At 44.9% G+C, this 18,605-nt stretch overlaps 1 protein-coding gene across 1 annotated transcript in view; it reads left to right on the top strand.

Annotated features, from left to right (window-relative positions):
* The window catches only part of crnkl1 (crooked neck pre-mRNA splicing factor 1), a 29,753-nt gene that overhangs the window by 6,903 nt on the left and 4,245 nt on the right, over positions 1-18,605 (top strand). The window contains exons 10-11 of the mRNA XM_085771781.1: positions 52-132; positions 233-472. Of these exons, the coding sequence (XP_085627907.1) occupies positions 52-132; positions 233-472 (321 nt within the window). The remainder of the gene's footprint in view (positions 1-51; positions 133-232; positions 473-18,605) is intronic.

Genomic DNA, 18,605 nt, shown 5'->3' on the forward strand with positions numbered 1-18,605 from the left:
GATGCTGCTGCTCCCAGACTGTACTAACCCTACGTCATGTTTCTGTCTCAGTTCACGTTCGCTAAGATCTGGCTGCTCTACGCTCAGTTTGAGATCCGGCAGAAGAACCTGCAGGGAGCTCGGAGGGTCATGGTGAGATTCAGACAGAAGTAACACAACTACAACAACTACAATCGTTGTCTGGTCTGCTCACCACGCTGGCGTCTCTCCTCCTCCTCCTCCTCCTCTTCAGGGCTCGGCCATCGGTAAATGTCCGAAGAACAAGCTGCTGAAGGGCTACATCGAGCTGGAGCTGCAGCTGCGAGAGTTCGACCGCTGCAGGAAACTCTACGAGAAATACCTGGAGTTCAGCCCCGAGAACTGCACCACCTGGATCAAGTTTGCCGAGCTGGAGACCATCCTGGGAGACGTGGAACGAGCCCGCGCCATCTTCGAGCTCGCCATCGGACAACCGCGGCTCGACATGCCAGAGGTGAACACCGCTCTTCTGTTTCTGTTTCTATTTCTGTTTTCTGAAGACGGTACAAACATGAAGAATCAAAGTTTTCTTTCATTTTTGTATTCTTTTTGTACCATAAATTCTCAGACTCACAGGCGTTAATTCTTTTTTTAAATCGATTTATTTATATATTGTTAATTAGAAGTCATAAAAGTTACATTAACTGCTGCAGTTTTCTCTAGATTTTCATCAAAAATCTTATTTAGCCGTCCATAAACTGTGAAACAGAGCTGAACAAGTCACATTCATTGATTAGTTGATCGACAGAAAATTAAGTTTCTGCCTTTTTCTTTAGTCGTTTTCAAGCAGGAATTGTTGTAAACTCTATATTCGGAGTTTTTATGAGACACACTGAGCTCGGTGATGTTTTTACAGAATAATTAAAAGATTAATTAATAAAAAAACAACAATTGAAAAAGTAAAGGAAACTAGAAAAAGCATTTCCAAGAATGGAAATGGTGTGACTGCTGATAGCAACTGAACGCTGTTGCAGAATTAGCAAATAGTGCAAGCAGTGATCACCATACAAATGTTTGACCAAGGTCGGAATTGAACCCACAACCTCAAGGTCCTTAGACTTCCACTCTGCCTCTAGGCCACGGTGCACACACAGTTGCAGAGACTGTTGTCTGTTAATGATCTGCACACTGTCAACATCAAGAAAGCTTGAGAGTCAAGCTTGAATGACTTAGAATGAAAATTTCTGTGAATTTCAGGCTGAGAGCAGCAGTTTCAACATGAAGCAAGTTATCAGAAGTCAACAGAGGACAACTGGGAAAATAATTCACTATAATTGTTGTTGAGGCAAGAATTTAACCAGCAACCTTCAGGTCTCCAGACCAGCAAGCTAACCACTAGGCTACAGACAGAGACAGTATGTGAGGGGTAAAGAAAACCTTTGATAAGAGGATCACTGGCTTCTGCTTAAAAAAAAAAGTAAGGAATCAAACCCATGACCTCATGATCAATAAACCTTTACTCTGCCACTTCGCCACAGAGAGCACAGACATAATCATGTTTCAGACAGAGTTGTGGAGAATTCTCAGCATTGGGCTGAATGAGAGCAGAGAGCTCCCTGGCTGCATTTAAAAAATATTTAAAATTATTATCTAAGTCTCTTTGCATTTTTGACCAGAATTTTAGCCAGAAGACAAGTGTGGCTACAAAACTGGAGAAAATAATTTGTCTAGAGTTTAATTTGCAGAAAAAGTTAAATATTTTAAAAAGTATAAATAGTTAAAAAGAGAAAAGTAACGCCGATAAAGTTCAAAAAAAGCTGCACGTTTTGATATATGAATTGTTGAAATAGCACAACACCTAACACACTAACCATATGGCCACAGAGAACCTGAGTTACAATGAGCTTTATACTATGAGGAATCAAAGACTGTCCAATGACAGCTGAATAATTGGAATCAAAAGTCAAGCAATGATGTGAAATGACTGAGGCAGGAATCGAACCCGTGACCATATGATCACTAAACCTTTACTCTGCCACTCGGCTACAGAGAGCACACTGCTTTCAAGACTGTTGTCATTCATTGTAATGTGATGATGTGCTGCAAACTGGTACGAGTAATCAAGGAGATAACAAACACCTGTAACCAATTGAAGGCGGAGGAGGAGAGCAGAATTCAACATAACATAACAAGAGTTCTTCCCTTGGATTCGAACCAGTGACCTTAGGGTTGGCAGGCAGTTACCCTAACCCCTACACTACAGAGGAATTGTCAAGAAGAGAGGTTGAGACTTTGATGAATGTGAGATTTTTCAATGATGCTTAAAACAAAAATAAATTAATATAAATTAGCCACACCAAGTAAGAAGAGGACTTTTTTGTGACCTGTGACTATTTTTTGGTGAATTAAAATGAATTAAAAAGCACTTAACAGCAAGTTACAAAGTTGAGCTCCTTCTACTGCTGATGTGAAAAAAATGCATTGAGCTTAATGAGAGCAGAGAGCTCCCTGGCTGCATTTAAAAAATATTTAAAATTATTATCTAAGTCTCTTTGCATTTTTGACCAGAATTTTAGCCAGAAGACAAGTGTGGCTACAAAACTGGAGAAAATAATTTGTCTAGAGTTTAATTTGTGGCCATGCTGACAGTTTAGCCAGAAAAACTCTAGAATGTTTTTTTGCCTCTCTCCACTCTGACACCACTCTGGCTCTGCTCGTTAGACGCAATACACACACATTATAAAGCTGAAAAAAATCAGAAAAAGTTAAATATTTGAAAAAGTATAAATAGTTAAAAAGAGAAAAGTAATGCCGATAAAGTTCAAAAGAAGCTGCACGTTTTGATATATGAATTGTTGAAATAGCACAAAGTATGAAGGACTAGAAGAAGACCGTAAAAAGGCGGAAGAAAATGGCCAAACAGAAGAACAATAGTGTGACTGCTTCAGCAGTCACACTAATAAAGGAAGCCCGTGGTCCTACCCGACATGAGTTATTTGTGTTTTTGACTCGAACCTGCGTCCGGTCGTGTTGTTCGGTCCATTGAGTCTCTGACTGAGCCGAGGACAGGGGCGGAGTCTATAAACAGTTTGTGGGCGGAGCCACATTTATTTATATATTGTTCATTATTTGGAAGTCATAAAAGTTTCATTAACTGCTGCAGTTTTCTCTAGATTTTAATCATTTTCATCAAAAATCTTCTTTACTTTACTTCACATTAATTGATTAGTTGATCGACAGAAAATTAAGTTTTTGCCTTTTTCTTTTGTCATTTTCAAGCAGAAACTGTTGTAAACTCGATGTTTGGAGTTTTTATGAGCTCAGTGACGTTTTAAAAGAATAACTAGAAAAAGCATTTCCAAGAATGGAAATGGTGTGACTGCTGACAGCAACTGAACGCTGTTGCAGAATTAGCAAATAGTGCAAGCTGTGATCACCATACAAATGTTTGACCAAGGTCAGAATCGAACCCACATCCTCATGGTCATTAGACTTCCACTCTGCCTCTAGGCCACAGTGCACACACAGTTGCAGAGACTGTTGTCTGTTAATGATCTGCACACTGTCAACATCAAGAAAGCTTGAGAGTCAAGCTTGAATGACTTAGAATGAAAATGTCTGTGAATTTCAGGCTGAGCACTAACCATATGGCCACAGAGAACCTGAGTTACAATGAGCTTTATACTATGAGGAATCAAAGACTGTCCAATGACAGCTGAATAATTGGAATCAAAAGTCAAGCAATGAAGTGAAAAGACTGAGGCAGGAATCGAACCCATGACCATATGATCACTAAACCTTTACTCTGCCACTCGGCTACAGAGAGCACACTGCTTTCAAAACTGTTGTCATTCATTGTAATGTGATGATGTGCTGCAAACTGGTATGAGTAATCAAGGAGATAACAAACACCTGTAACCAATTGAAGGCGGGGGAGGAGAGCAGAATTCAACATAACATAACAAGAGTTCTTCCCTTGGATTCGAACCAGTGACCTTAGGGTTGGCAAGCATCCACCCTAACCCCTACACTACTGTGAAGTTGTGAAGAAGAGAGGTTGAGACTTTGATGAATGTGAGATTTTTTGTGAAAAAGTTAAATATTTGAAAAAGTATAAATAGTTAAAAAGAGAAAAGTAATGCCGATAAAGTTAAAAAAAAGCTGCACGTTTTGATATATGAATTGTTGAAATAGCACAAAGTATGAAGGACTAGAAGAAGACCGTAAAAAGGCGGAAGAAAATGGCCAAACAGAAGAACAATAGTGTGACTGCTTCAGCAGTCACACTAACTAGAAAAAACATTTCCAAGAATGGAAATGGTGTGAATGCTTCCAGCAATGCTGAATGAGCTGAAGAAATTGTTGAAAGAAAGAAAGAAAGAAAGAAAGGAAGAAAGATTGAAACAAGAGAGAAAAAAGAAAAGGACAGAAAGAAAGAAAGAAAGAAAGAAAGGAAGAAAGAAAGAAAGAATCAAACAAACAAAGAAGTAAAAAGACAGAAATGGAGTGAAAGAAAGAAAGAAAGAAATGGAGTAAAAACAAAGGAAGAGAAAAGGAGTAGAAAGAAAGAAAGAAAGAATCAAACAAACAAAGAAGTAAACAAACAGAAATGGAGTGAAAGAAAGAAAGAAAGAAATGGAGTAAAAACAAAGGAAGAGAAAAGGAATAGAAAGAAAGAAAGAAACAATCAAACAAACAAAGAAGTAAAAAGACAGAAATGGAGTGAGTGAAAGAAAGAAGGAAAGAAAGAAAGAAAGAAAGAAAGAAAGAAAGAAAGAAAGAAAGAAAAAGAGAGAGGGGGATGATAGATAGAAAGAGGTAGATGGATGGATGGATGGATGGATGGATGGATGGATGGATAGAGAGGGAAGGATAGAAAAAGTTACGTAAAATACAAATGAAGGAGTAGAAGAAAGAAAGAAAGAAAAAAAGGAGACAGAGGGGTTAAAAATAGGGAGGGGGATAGATAGATAGATAGATAGATAGATAGATAGATAGATAGATAGATAGATAGATAGATAAATTCATGAGAAAAAAATTAATTGTTGGAGATGTTTACATCAAAAGTATAAAATAATTGAGAGGCTGATGAATTTGAGCTGAAAACCTGTGTGTGTGTGTGTGTGTGTGTCTGGGTGTGTGAGTCTGACGGTCTCTCTGTCTGTGTGTACAATGTGCAGAAAGCCACAGAACTCCTCTCTCCCTAATGATCTGATTGATTGGCATCCTGCCCTCAGAAGTTACCATGGCGACTACCATGCTTACATTTTACTGTGTGGAACAGTGTTGTGTTTGTGTGTTTGTCTGTTTGTGTATGTGTGTGTGTGTGTGTGACTGTGTGTGAGTGTCTGTGTGTGTCTGTCTGTGTGAGTGTGATGCCTGTGTTTGTGCGTGGACATCCTCTGTCAGTCTGGTTTATCATGTGTGTGTGTGGGGCTGTGTTTAAAAACATCTTAACGAGCGGCCAGGCTGCACCTGCACTGTAGACTTTGATAACGAGCTGGCCCCAACAGCTGGACCAACTGCACACAGAGCAGAGCAGAGAGATTTGAGCTCTGAGCAGCTTCCCAAAACAGCCCAGAACCGTACCTCTTATTAGAATGTGGTCCTCCTGACCATCTGGGCAAGGAGACCTTCCTGAGCACATTGATGTGCATTAAATGTTTGTAGGGCAAAAACTTTTCTCAGGGTCGCAAGGTAGAAAAGGGGGGCATTTCTGCTTTTCTAAAAAAATCAGCTCCTACTTTTCTATTGAAGTGGATGAGCCACTGGAGCGGATCTAGCTGCACAATTAGGCTCATAGAGACAATTCTGTAAGTCTGTCTGCTGTTTTGAGCACATTAAATGAGACACGACAAGTGTGGCTACAAACCGGTGAGGAAATCATGTGTCTAGAGTTTAATTTGTGGCCGTGCTGGCAATTTATCCAGAAAAAATCCTGAATGTTTTTTCGATCCCTCTCACTCTAACGATGATGTCACTCACTCTGACCCAACCCCATACACACTCATTGAAAAGTGTGAAATTTGTCAGAAATCCTCATGTGCTTTTAAAGGATTTATCTCAAAAACGGTACAAGCTATGAAAAAGTTGTAAATACAGGATGAATACATTAGAAGTTTGTCTACAGCTCAGAATTTGAATGAAGTCTCTAGCTGAAAGTATGTGGACGCTTTAAAGGCTGAAAGAAGTAAGAAGATTTGAAGAGTTTCAAGACTGTTCCAATGCATTCTCTATGGGGAAAAAAAAATCAGAAATAGTTGAATATTGCAAAAAGTATGAATAGTTGAAAAGAGAAAAGACATAGCACACCTGTCCCGAAAAGGCTGAACATTTTGATATTTGAATTGTTGAAATAGCACAAAGTATGAAGGACTAGTTACATGACGAAGAAAGGCAGAAAATGGCCGAACCGAATAACAATAGTGTGAATGCTTCCAGCATTCACACTAATAATAACTAGATAAAGTATCATTTCCTGATGGAAATGCGTGTGACTGCTGAAAGCAGCTGAACGCTGTTGCAGAATTAGCAAATAGTGCAAGCAGTGATCACCATACAAATGGTTGCCCAAGGTAGGTATCGAATCCACAACCTCATGATCAGCAGACTTTCACTCTGCCTCTAGGCCAGTGTATACACAGTTGCAGAGACTGTTGTCTGTTGATGAACTGCACTCTGTCTCACTCTGAAGTTAACTAGCCCAAAGCTGTAGTTCCAGTGCAAATCAATCTTAGTGCAGTGGTATAAACAAGAAACATGTTAACATAAACCAAGATTGAAAGAGGTAAAGAGAATAGGTGGGGGCGCATATGCATTATCAAGTTTGATCTTGTGACCAGACCAAGTGGTATTGGTTAAAGGTCAAAGTGGCTGACACTAACAAGACTGCTCAGGTGGGTTTTGAACCTGTGACCTTGTGATTGGTTGGCAGAAACCTTATCCACTAGGCCATTCCAACACTTCCAATGAAGTAGAGGTTGAGACTTTGATGAATGTGAGATTTTTCAATGATGCTTAAAGTCTCACTCCCCCGACCCTTTTCGGCCATTTTAAAACCAGCTCATTAGCCATGCACATTAGCAATTCACCTCTGGGGGGTGGGCGGAGACTGCACTGTTTTGCACCCGCCCAGCCACCTCCTCGCACCCCACCCCCCGGTTGCTGACAGCTGGACATTGTATAATTACAGATTCAGCGCATTTAGTGTAAAATTCTCCATTGGGATTTGATCCCAGACTGGAGCATAGTCCTTGCTCACAGTGCAAGCTGCTCTACCAGGTGAGCTATACCTATTATACCTTGACAGCTACACCGAGCTGCCAAGCCTTTCAACTCTGAGCCATATGAAGAACTTTTGTGACAGACTGTATATTGTAAAATAGCCAATCTGTTAAAAAAAATGGAAGACCAGAAAAATTTCTGCATCTGTTCCTGCACCACATGATTACACGCACCCGGTCCCTTGTCATAGAGGCACCACTCAAGGAGCCTGGGAAAGTAGATAATCTCACAATTCAGATGATGTTTACAGCTCGTCTCTATCATAAACAGTTCAGATGTTATAATGTCTTGTTGATGTTTTGCAAAACAAGTAATCATATCATGGTCACACAATGAATACTTGAAGTTTCTATTCAGCATAAACACAATTCTGAGTTGAGGACACCCCTAGACACAACAATATAGACTATTAGGCTACATTGTATCATGAAATACTCATAACATCTAAGACATGACAGGTGTGGCATGATAAGCTGGGGGCCAATTTTGGCCAGCTGTAGTCACTATAGAATAGAAAATACTTTATATTAACCTATATTATTTAAATTTCGCATTTTTGCATGTACGGTATGTATTATTTCCAAACTAGTTTTTATTTTCATTTAACATTCATTTATATGCCAATCAAGAGTGGGTGAGTGAAGGAGTGCAAGAGAAGCACCTGCCCACCTCTCATGTCCAAGAGACTTTGTCCTGTCCTCACAACATGAACGAGGAAGGATAGGATGATAGCCCAGGTTTAATTAGGCCCGAGCGGCGAGTAGCACTCGCCCGAGGGGCTATTGAAATCGCGCTGTTTATTATTAGGGCCCGAGCGGCGACTGCAAGTCGCCCAGCGAAAGCCCTATTGAAATTGTAATGTTTATTATTAGGGCCCGAGCGGCGACTGCAAGTCGCCCAGCGAAAGCCCTATTGAAATCGCGCTGTTTATTATTAGGGCCCGAGCGGCGACTGCAAGTCGCCCAGCGAAAGCCCTATTGTAATTGCTATGTTTATTATTATTATTATTATATTCTCCCTAAAATCGCATTTTTGGGGGCCTCAACATGCCCCAAAACGCGTGAATTTTGGCATGCACATCAGGCCTCGCGAAAAATTTGATATTTTAAAGTCGTTGGGAATGGGCGTGGTCAAATGGCTGAATAGCGCCCCCTAGAAAATTTCAAAACATCAGCCCCTTCTTTGCGTTTCACCTACATGCATGAAATTTGGTGGGCTTATAGAACATGGCAAGACACACAAAAAAGCCTCTTAATGACATGGTGAAATCACAACAGGAAGTCGGCCATTTTGATTTGAACTTTTGACCTGTTTGATCTAACTTCTCCTACAGATTTTGTCCGATTGACTTCAAATTGGCTAGAGACCACCGAGATGCCACTCTGATCAAAAGTTGTGCTCCGCAGGTCTCTAGGTCAAAGGGCGTGGCTTCTGGGGCCTTGAGGATTTTGGCGACTTTTCGTTTGCTCGCCATTTCACCTTCGAACAGCTCTAACGCCCACATACTTTATCCGATCAACTTCTAACTTGCTGGACATGATGACGGCTCCGCCCTGAACATCCCGATATATTAATTTCCTACGTCACTCATAGCGCCCCCCGGTGGTAACAGGAAGTGGCCAGGTTTTACCTTAACGTGTACTGATGCCACATAGTTGACCCCATCAACTTCATTCCACTTCTAAAACATGCAGACTAAGGTGGTGAAGCTCCATCATGAACGCTGTGAAGCTACGAGTAATGGCGTCCGTGTGGCGACGCGGCGACCATTCCTCGCCATTAAAATACGTTTGGCTTTATGATGGCTTTAATGAACTCGTATCAACATGAAAATTGGTACACAGGTCAAGGGTCACGACCTCAACGTCTCCATATGCTCATAGGCGATCTCACTCATGTTGCCCCCTAGTGGAAACAGGAAGTGGCATATTTTACATCAACATTGTCCGATTTCCACGAAACTTCACATGTGTGATGAGGGACTGACTCTGAACACACCTGCATGCATCCCATTACTGCCCCCTAGTGGATGAACCATTAACTGCTCATAACTCCCTCATGCTTTGTCCGATTCACTCCAAACTTCACATGTGTGATGAGGGACTGACCCTGAACACACCTGCACGCATACCATTACTGCCCCCTAGTGGATGAACCATTAACTGCTCATAACTCCCTCATGCTTTGTCCGATTCACTCCAAACTTCACATGTGTGATGAGGGACTGACTCTGAACACACCTGCATGCATCCCATTACTGCCCCCTAGTGGATGAACCATTAACTGCTCATAACTCCCTCATGCTTTGTCCGATTCACTCCAAACTTCACATGTGTGATGAGGGACTGACCCTGAACACACCTGCACGCATACCATTACTGCCCCCTAGTGGATGAACCATTAGCTGCTCATAACTCCCTCATGCTTTGTCCGATTCACTCCAAACTTCACATGTGTGATGAGGGACTGACTCTGAACACACCTGCACGCATACCATTACTGCCCCCTAGTGGATGAACCATTAACTGCTCATAACTCCCTCATGCTTTGTCCGATTCACTCCAAACTTCACATGAGTGATGAGGGGCCACCCCTGAACGCACCCACCCACAATTGCTTAGCGCCACCTGGTGGATGAACGAAACATTGCAGCCCCGACATGCCTCAGGCCCCGCGGTGGCATGGGCGAGCGAGGGCCCGTCATCGCCGCTTGCGGCTTTAATTATTCTTTATTATTCTTGCGTTCTTAAAACCCCAATTTCGCCCCTTTCCCAAAGGCGAAAATGCGTGTACTTTTGCATGGGCGTCCGGCCGGATCCGAAATTCAATATTTTTGAGTTGTCACACACGGTCGACGCAAAATGGCGGAATAGCGCCCCCTACAAAGTCCAAAAATGCCCATAGGGAATTTTGCTAACTTTGTCCTACGCTCACAAAATTTGGTACACATATGTATTATACCCAAATATGCAAAAAAGCCTCTTGACCTCATGACCTCAACCCAACAGGAAGTCGGCCATTTTGGTTTTGATTTTTCCCGCCTAAAATTAACTCCTCCCAGAGCGTTCGCCCGATCAAGTTGAAATTAGGTACACCACATCTCCAGACCTCGCTGAGCTTATCTTGTGCTCCGTGAGTCCGTTGGTCAAAGGGCGTGGCTGCCAGCGCTCAATTCACTTTGGCGTTCTCGCCATGTCCATACGTGTGGCTCTCACGCCCACATACTTCATCCAATCAACTTCAAACTTGCTGGACATGATGATGGCTCCGCCCTGAACGTCCCGATATATTCACTTCCCACGTAACTCATAGCGCCCCCCGGTGGTAACAGGAAGTGTACTAAAATTTTGAAAATGTACATACTTTGCCCCATCAACTTCATTCCACTTCTACAACATGCAGAACCAGTTGGTGAAGCTACATTATGAAGACTGTGAAGCTACGAGTAATGGCGTCCGTGTGGCGACGCGGCGACCATTCCTCGCCATGACAATACGTTTGCCCTTTGGATGGCTTTATTGAACTCGTATCAACATGAAAATCGGTACACAGGTCAAGGGTCATGACCTCAACGTTTCCATATGCTCGTAGGCGATCTCACTCATTCACCCCCTAGTGGAAACAGGAAGTGCCATTTTTTGCATCAACATTGTCCGATTTCCACGAAACTTCACATGTGTGATGAGGGGCTGACCCTGAACACACCTGCACCCATCCCATTACTGCCCCCTAGTGGACGAACCTTTAACTGCTCATAACTCCCTCATGCTTTGTCCGATTTCCACGAAACTTCACATGTGTGATGAGGGGCTGACCCTGAACACACCTACACGCATCCCATTACTGCCCCCTAGTGGACAAACTTTTAACTGCTCATAACTCCCTCATGCTTTGTCCGATTTCCATGAAACTTCACATGTGTGATGAGGGGCTGACCCTGAACACACCTGCACACATCTCATTACTGCCCCCTAGTGGACGAACCTTTAACTGCTCATAACTCCCTCATGCTTTGTCCGATTCACTCCAAACTTCACACGAGTGATGAGGGGCGGCCCCTGAACGCACCACACCACATGCGGTGACTGCCCCCTGGTGGATGAACGAAACATTGCGTTTTTTGCCTCCTTCCAGGTTTTTTCTCCATTTCTGCTCCACGCCACGGCCCCGGCGTGCCTCAGGCCCCGCGGTGGCATGGGCGAGCGAGGGCCCGCCATCGCCGCTTGCGGCTTTAATTAGGGCCCGAGCGGCGACTGCAAGTCGCCCAGCGAAAGCCCTATTGAAATTGTAATGTTTATTATTCTTATTATTATTCACGCGACTCTTCTTGCCCCAATTTCGCCCCTTTCCCCAACTGGAAAAGTTGTCTAACTTTGCATGTCCCTCCGGCCTCATCCGAAATTCGATATTTTTGGGTCGTCGCACATGGTCGACGCAAAATGGCGAAATAGCGCCCCCTACAAACTTTCAAAATCCCCATAGGGAATTTGAGTGACTTTGTCCGATGTTGATAAAATTCGGTACACATATGTATTATACCCAGATATGCAAAAAAGCCTCTTGACCTCATGACCTCAACCCAACAGGAAGTCGGCCATTTTGGTGTAGATTTTTCCCGCCTAAACTTAACTCCTCCCAGAGCGTTCGCCCGATCAAGTTCAAATTAGGTATACCACATCTCCAGACCTAGCTGAGCTTACGTTGTGCTCCGTGAGTCCATAGGTCAAAGGGCGTGGCTGCCAGCGCTCATCAGACTTTGGCGTTCTCGCCATGTCCATACGTGTGGCTCTCACGCCCACATACTTCATCCAATCAACTTCAAACTTGCTGGACATGACGATGGCTCCGCCCTGAACGTCCCGATATATTAACTTCCCACGTAACTCATAGCGCCCCCCGGTGGTAACAGGAAGTGTACTAAAATTTTGAAAATGTACATACTTTGCCCCATCAACTTCATTCCACTTCTACAACATGCAGAACCAGTTGGTGAAGCTACATTATGAACGCTGTGAAGCTACGTGTAATGGCGTCCCTGTGGGGGCGTGGCTATCATTCCTCGCTATGACAATACGTTTGCCCTTTGGATGGCTTTATTGAACTCGTATCAACATGAAAATTGGTACACAGGTCCAGGGTCACGACCTCAACGTTTCTATGTACTCATAGGCGATCTCACTCATTCGCCCCCTAGTGGAAACAGGAAGTGCCATTTTTTGCATCAACATTGTCCGATTTCCACGAAACTTCACATGTGTGATGAGGGACTGACCCTGAACACACCTACATGCATCCCATTACTGCCCCCTAGTGGACAAACTTTTAACTGCTCATAACTCCCTCATGCTTTGTCCGATTTCCACGAAACTTCACATGTGTGATGAGGGACTGACCCTGAACGCACCTGCCCACATCCCATTACTGCCCCCTAGTGGACGAACCTTTAACTGCTCATAACTCCCTCATGCTTTGTCCGATTTCCACGAAACTTCACAGGTGTGATGAGGGGCTGACCCTGAACACACCTGCACGCATCCCATTACTGCCCCCTAGTGGACGAACCTTTAACTGCTCATAACTCCCTCATGCTTTGTCCGATTTCCACGAAACTTCACATGTGTGATGAGGGGCTGACCCTGAACACACCTGCACGCATCCCATTACTGCCCCCTGCTGGATGAACCATTAACTGCTCATAACTCCTTCATGCTTTGTCCGATTCACTCCAAACTTCACATGAGTGATGAGGGGCCGCCCCTGAACGCACCCACACACAACTGCTTAGCGCCACCTGGTGGATGAACGAAACATTGCAGCCCCGACATGCCTCAGGCCCCGCGGTGGCATGGGCGAGCGAGGGCCCGTCATCGCCGCTTGCGGCTTTAATTCTTATTATTATTCACGCGACTCTTCATGCCCCAATTTCGCCCCTTTCCCCAACTGGAAAAGTTGTCTAACTTTGCATGTCCCTCCGGCCTCATCCGAAATTCGATATTTTTGGGTCGTCGCACATGGTCGACGCAAAATGGCGAAATAGCGCCCCCTACAAACTCTCAAAATCCCCATAGGGAATTTGAGTGACTTTGTCCGATGTTAATAAAATTCGGTACACATATGTATTATACCCAGATATGCAAAAAAGCCTCTTGACCTCATGACCTCAACCCAACAGGAAGTCGGCCATTTTGGTGTAGATTTTTCCCGCCTAAACTTAACTCCTCCCAGAGCGTTCGCCCGATCAAGTTCAAATTAGGTATACCACATCTCCAGACCTAGCTGAGCTTATCTTGTGCTCCGTGAGTCCATAGGTCAAAGGGCGTGGCTGCCAGCGCTCATCACACTTTGGCGTTCTCGCCATGTCCATACGTGTGGCTCTCACGCCCACATACTTCATCCAATCAACTTCAAACTTGCTGGACATGACGATGGCTCCGCCCTGAACGTCCCGATATATTAACTTCCCACGTAACTCATAGCGCCCCCCGGTGGTAACAGGAAGTGTACTAAAATTTTGAAAATGTACATACTTTGCCCCATCAACTTCATTCCACTTCTACAACATGCAGAACCAGTTGGTGAAGTTACATTATGAACGCTGTGAAGCTACGAGTAATGGCGTCCCTGTGGGGGCGTGGCTAACATTCCTCGCCATGACAATACGTTTGCCCTTTGGATGGCTTTATTGAACTCCTATCAACATGAAAATTGGTACACAGGTCCAGGGTCACGACCTCAACGTTTCTATGTACTCATAGGCGATCTCACTCATTCGCCCCCTAGTGGAAACAGGAAGTGCCATTTTTTGCATCAACATTGTCCGATTTCCACGAAACTTCACATGTGTGATGAGGGACTTACCCTGAACACACCTACATGCATCCCATTACTGCCCCCTAGTGGACAAACTTTTAACTGCTCATAACTCCCTCATGCTTTGTCCGATTTCCACGAAACTTCACATGTGTGATGAGGGACTGACCCTGAACGCACCTGCATGCATCCCATTACTGCCCCCTAGTGGACAAACTTTTAACTGCTCATAACTCCCTCATGCTTTGTCCGATTTCCACGAAACTTCACATGTGTAATGAGGGGCTGACCCTGAACACACCTGCACGCATCCCATTACTGCCCCCTAGTGGACGAACCTTTAACTGCTCATAACTCCCTCATGCTTTGTCCGATTTCCACGAAACTTCACATGTGTGATGAGGGGCTGACCCTGAACACACCTGCACGCATCCCATTACTGCCCCCTAGTGGACGAACCTTTAACTGCTCATAACTCCCTCATGCTTTGTCCGATTTCCACGAAACTTCACATGTGTGATGAGGGGCTGACCCTGAACACACCTGCATGCATCCCATTATTGCCCCCTAGTGGACGAACCTTTAACTGCTCATAACTCCCTCATGCTTTGTCCGATTTCCACGAAACTTCACATGTGTGATGAGGGGCTGACCCTGAACACACCTGCACGCATCCCATTACTGCCCCCTGCTGGATGAACCATTAACTGCTCATAACTCCTTCATGCTTTGTCCGATTCACTCCAAACTTCACATGAGTGATGAGGGGCCGCCCCTGAACGCACCCACACACAACTGCTTAGCGCCACCTGGTGGATGAACGAAACATTGCAGCCCCGACATGCCTCAGGCCCCGCGGTGGCATGGGCGAGCGAGGGCCCGTCATCGCCGCTTGCGGCTTTAATTATTATTATTATTCTTCTCCGCCTTCAAACCCCAATTTCGCCCCTTTCCCCAACTCGAAAATGCGTGAACTTTTTGCCGGACGTCCGGCTTCTTCCGAAATTCGATATTTTGTGCTACTCGCGCATGTCCGACGCGAAATGGCGAAATAGCGCCCCCTACAAATTTTAAAAAGTCCCATAGACAATTTCGCTTACTTTGGCGTAGACCAACAAAATTCGGTACACATATGTACCATACCCAGATATACAAAAAAGCCTCTTAATGTCATGGTGAAATGTCAACAGGAAGTCGGCCATTTTGAATTGGTCGTTTTTGGCGCCAAATTAACTCGTCCGAAACGGTTCGCCCGACACGCTCCAAATTTGATAGACAACATCTTCAGACCTAGCTGAGTACAGCATGTGCTCCGTAGGTCAATACGTCAAAGGGCGTGGCTTCCAATGGGCGCCAAACATAGGCTCGATCGCCACCAACATTCGGTTGGCTGTCACGCCCACATGCTTTATCCTATCAACTTCAAACTTGAAGGAAATTATGGGGGTGAGTCACTGATTCGCCCGATATATCAATATCTCACTTTACTCAAAGCGCCCCCCGGTGGTAACAGGAAGTGACCATTTTTTACATTAAAATCTTTAACTCCTCCCACTAATTTCGCCCGATCTACTTCAAATTGCCTACAGGTTATCGAGATGCCATGCTGATCCAACCTTGTGCTCCATAGGTCTCTACGTCAAAGGGCGTGGCTTCTGCGGCCTTGCCAATTTTTGGCGACTTCATGTTTCCTCGCCATTTCACCTTCTAACAGCTCTAACGCCCACATACTTCATCCTATCAGCTTCAAACTTGCTGAAGATGATGATGGCTCCACCCTGAACGTTCCACTGAATGGCGCGCCCACTTTACTCAATGCGCCCCCGGTGGTAACAGGAAGTGACCTGGTTTACACTTAACTTGTCCGATCGACTTCAAATTTTTCATATTTGATGAGCCACTGCCCCTAAACACACCTACCCACATCTGGGTTCATACAAATGCGCCCCCTGGTGGTAACAGGAAGTGACCTGTTTTACATTTACATTGTCCGATTAACTTCAAACCTGACATGTGTGATCCTGGTCAGCCCCTGATCACACCTACCCACATCTGGATTCATACAAATGCGCCCCCTGGTGGTAACAGGAAGTGACCTGTTTTACATTTACATTGTCCGATTCACATCAAACGTCAGGGGCTTGATCCCGGTCAGCTCCTGAACGCCGCTACCCGCTTCTGGCTTCGTAGCGCCATCTAGTGGACGAACCGCACGTTGCGTTTTTCCGCTCCCGCAGCGCTTTTTCGCCATTCTCGCTTCGCGCCACGGCCCCCGCACGCCTCAGGCCCCCGCGGTCGCATGGGTCGAGCGAGGGCCGATCATCGCCGCTTGCGGCTTTAATTATTATTATTATTATTCCCACACCCTTAAAACCCCAATTTCGCCCCTTTCCCAAAGGCGAAAATGCGTCTACTTTTGCATGGGTGTCCGGCCGGATCCGAAAAACAATATTTTTGAGTGGTCGCACATGGTCGACGCGAAATGGCTAAATAGCGCCCCCTACAATTTTGCCAAAAACCCATAGGGAAAAAAATGACGTTAACGAAAGCGGACCAAAATCGGCACACATATTTATCAATGCGAGATGAACAAAAAATCCTCATATAGCGAAGCCCGAAACCCAACAGGAAGTCGGCCATTTTGGTTCAAAGTTCGTTTACGCAAAACGAACTCGTCCGAGGGGTTACGCCCGATCGGCTCCAAATTGGGTCCAGAACATCGTCAGACCTAGCTGAGCTTATCTTGTGCTCCGCAGGTCTGTAGCTCAAAGCGCTTGGCCTCTGGCGTGCCCCGAAGTTTGGCGACTGTTTCGGTGCTCGCCATGTAAATACGAACGGCTCTCATGCCCACATACTTGATCGTAGACGCTTCAAACTTGGTGCAAAAATCTATGGCGAGACCCTGAACGATCCGACATATTATTTGCCTACGTCGCTCATAGCGCCCCCCGGTGGTAACAGGAAACGTACAAAAATTCGTTAAAAATACGTAGTTCACTAAATCGACTTTGTTCCACTTCTAGTACATGCTGAACCAGTTGCTGAAGCTACATTATGAACGCTTTGAAGATACGACGAACGGCGTCCGTGTGCCGCCGCGGCGACTGACGATTTTTTGTCGTAAAATTACGTTTGCCTATTACGCGCACATACTTCGTCGTAGCCACTTGAAATTCAAAGGACATGACGTTGGCTCCGCCCTGAACGTTTTGATGTATCGACTTCCTGCCTGGCTCATAGCGCCCCCCGGTGGTAACAGGAAGTACGCAAAAATTCATTAAAAATCCATACTTCACCCGATCAACTTCATTCCACTTCTAATACATGCAGAACCAGTTGCTGAAGCTACATTATGAACGCTGTGAAGATACGACGAACGGCGTCCGTGTGCCGCCGCGGCGACTGACGATTTTTTATCGTACAATTACGTTTGCCTTTTTCGTGGCTTTAACGAAGTCGTGTCCTCACGAAATTTCATACACGGGTCAAGAATGGCGAGCTCTTTCAGCAGATAGAGTCGTTTCCCATGGGCGTGGCTAAATGCCTCAATAGCGCCCCCTTGAAGTTTTTCCGAAATTCTTCATAGACAAATTTCGCTTACTTTGTCGAACACATACAAAACTCGACACACACGTGTATCATACCCAAACATACCAAAAATTGAATTGGAGCCACGCCCTAAACCCAACAGGAAGTCGGCCATTTTGGTGTAGATTTTTCCCGCCTAAAATTAACTCCTCCCAGAGCGTTCGCCCGATCAAGTTCAAATTAGGTACACCACATCTCCAGACCTAGCTGAGCTTATCTTGTGCTCCGTGAGTCCGTAGGTCAAAGGGCGTGGCTGCCAGCGCTCAATTCACTTTGGCGTGCTCGCCATGTCCATACGAGTGGCTCTCACGCCCACATACTTCATCCAATCAACTTCAAACTTGCTGGACATGATGATGGCTCCGCCCTGAACGTCCGGATATATTAACTTCCCACGTAACTCATAGCGCCCCCCGGTGGTAACAGGAAGTGTACTAAAATTTGGAAAATGTACATTCTTTGCCCCATCAACTTCATTCCACTTCTAATACATGCAGAACCAGTTGGTGAAGCTCCATCATGAACGCTGTGAAGCTACGAGTAATGGCGTTCGTGTGGGGGCGCGGCGACAATTCCTCGCCATGACAATACGTTTGCCCTTTGGGTGGCTTTATTGAACTCGTAGCAAAATGAAAATTGGTACACAGGTCAAGGGTCACAACCTCAACGTTTCTATATGGTTGTAGGCGATCTCACTCCTTTCGCCCCCTAGTGGAAACAGGAAGTGCCATATTTTACATCAACATTGTCCGATTTCCACAAAACTTCACATGTGTGATGAGGGACTGACCCTGAACACACCTGCACCCATCCCATTACTGCCCCCTAGTGGACGAACCTTTAACTGCTCATAACTCCCTCATGCTTTGTCCGATTCACTCCAAACTTCACATGAGTGATGAGGGGCCGCCCCTGAATGCACCAGACCACATGCGGTGACTGCCCCCTGGTGGATGAACGAAACA

Source organism: Trachurus japonicus, chromosome 24 (genome assembly GCF_045865225.1).
Source record: "Trachurus japonicus isolate A0001 chromosome 24, Traja_1.0".
Classification (NCBI taxonomy): Eukaryota; Metazoa; Chordata; class Actinopteri; order Carangiformes; family Carangidae; genus Trachurus; species Trachurus japonicus.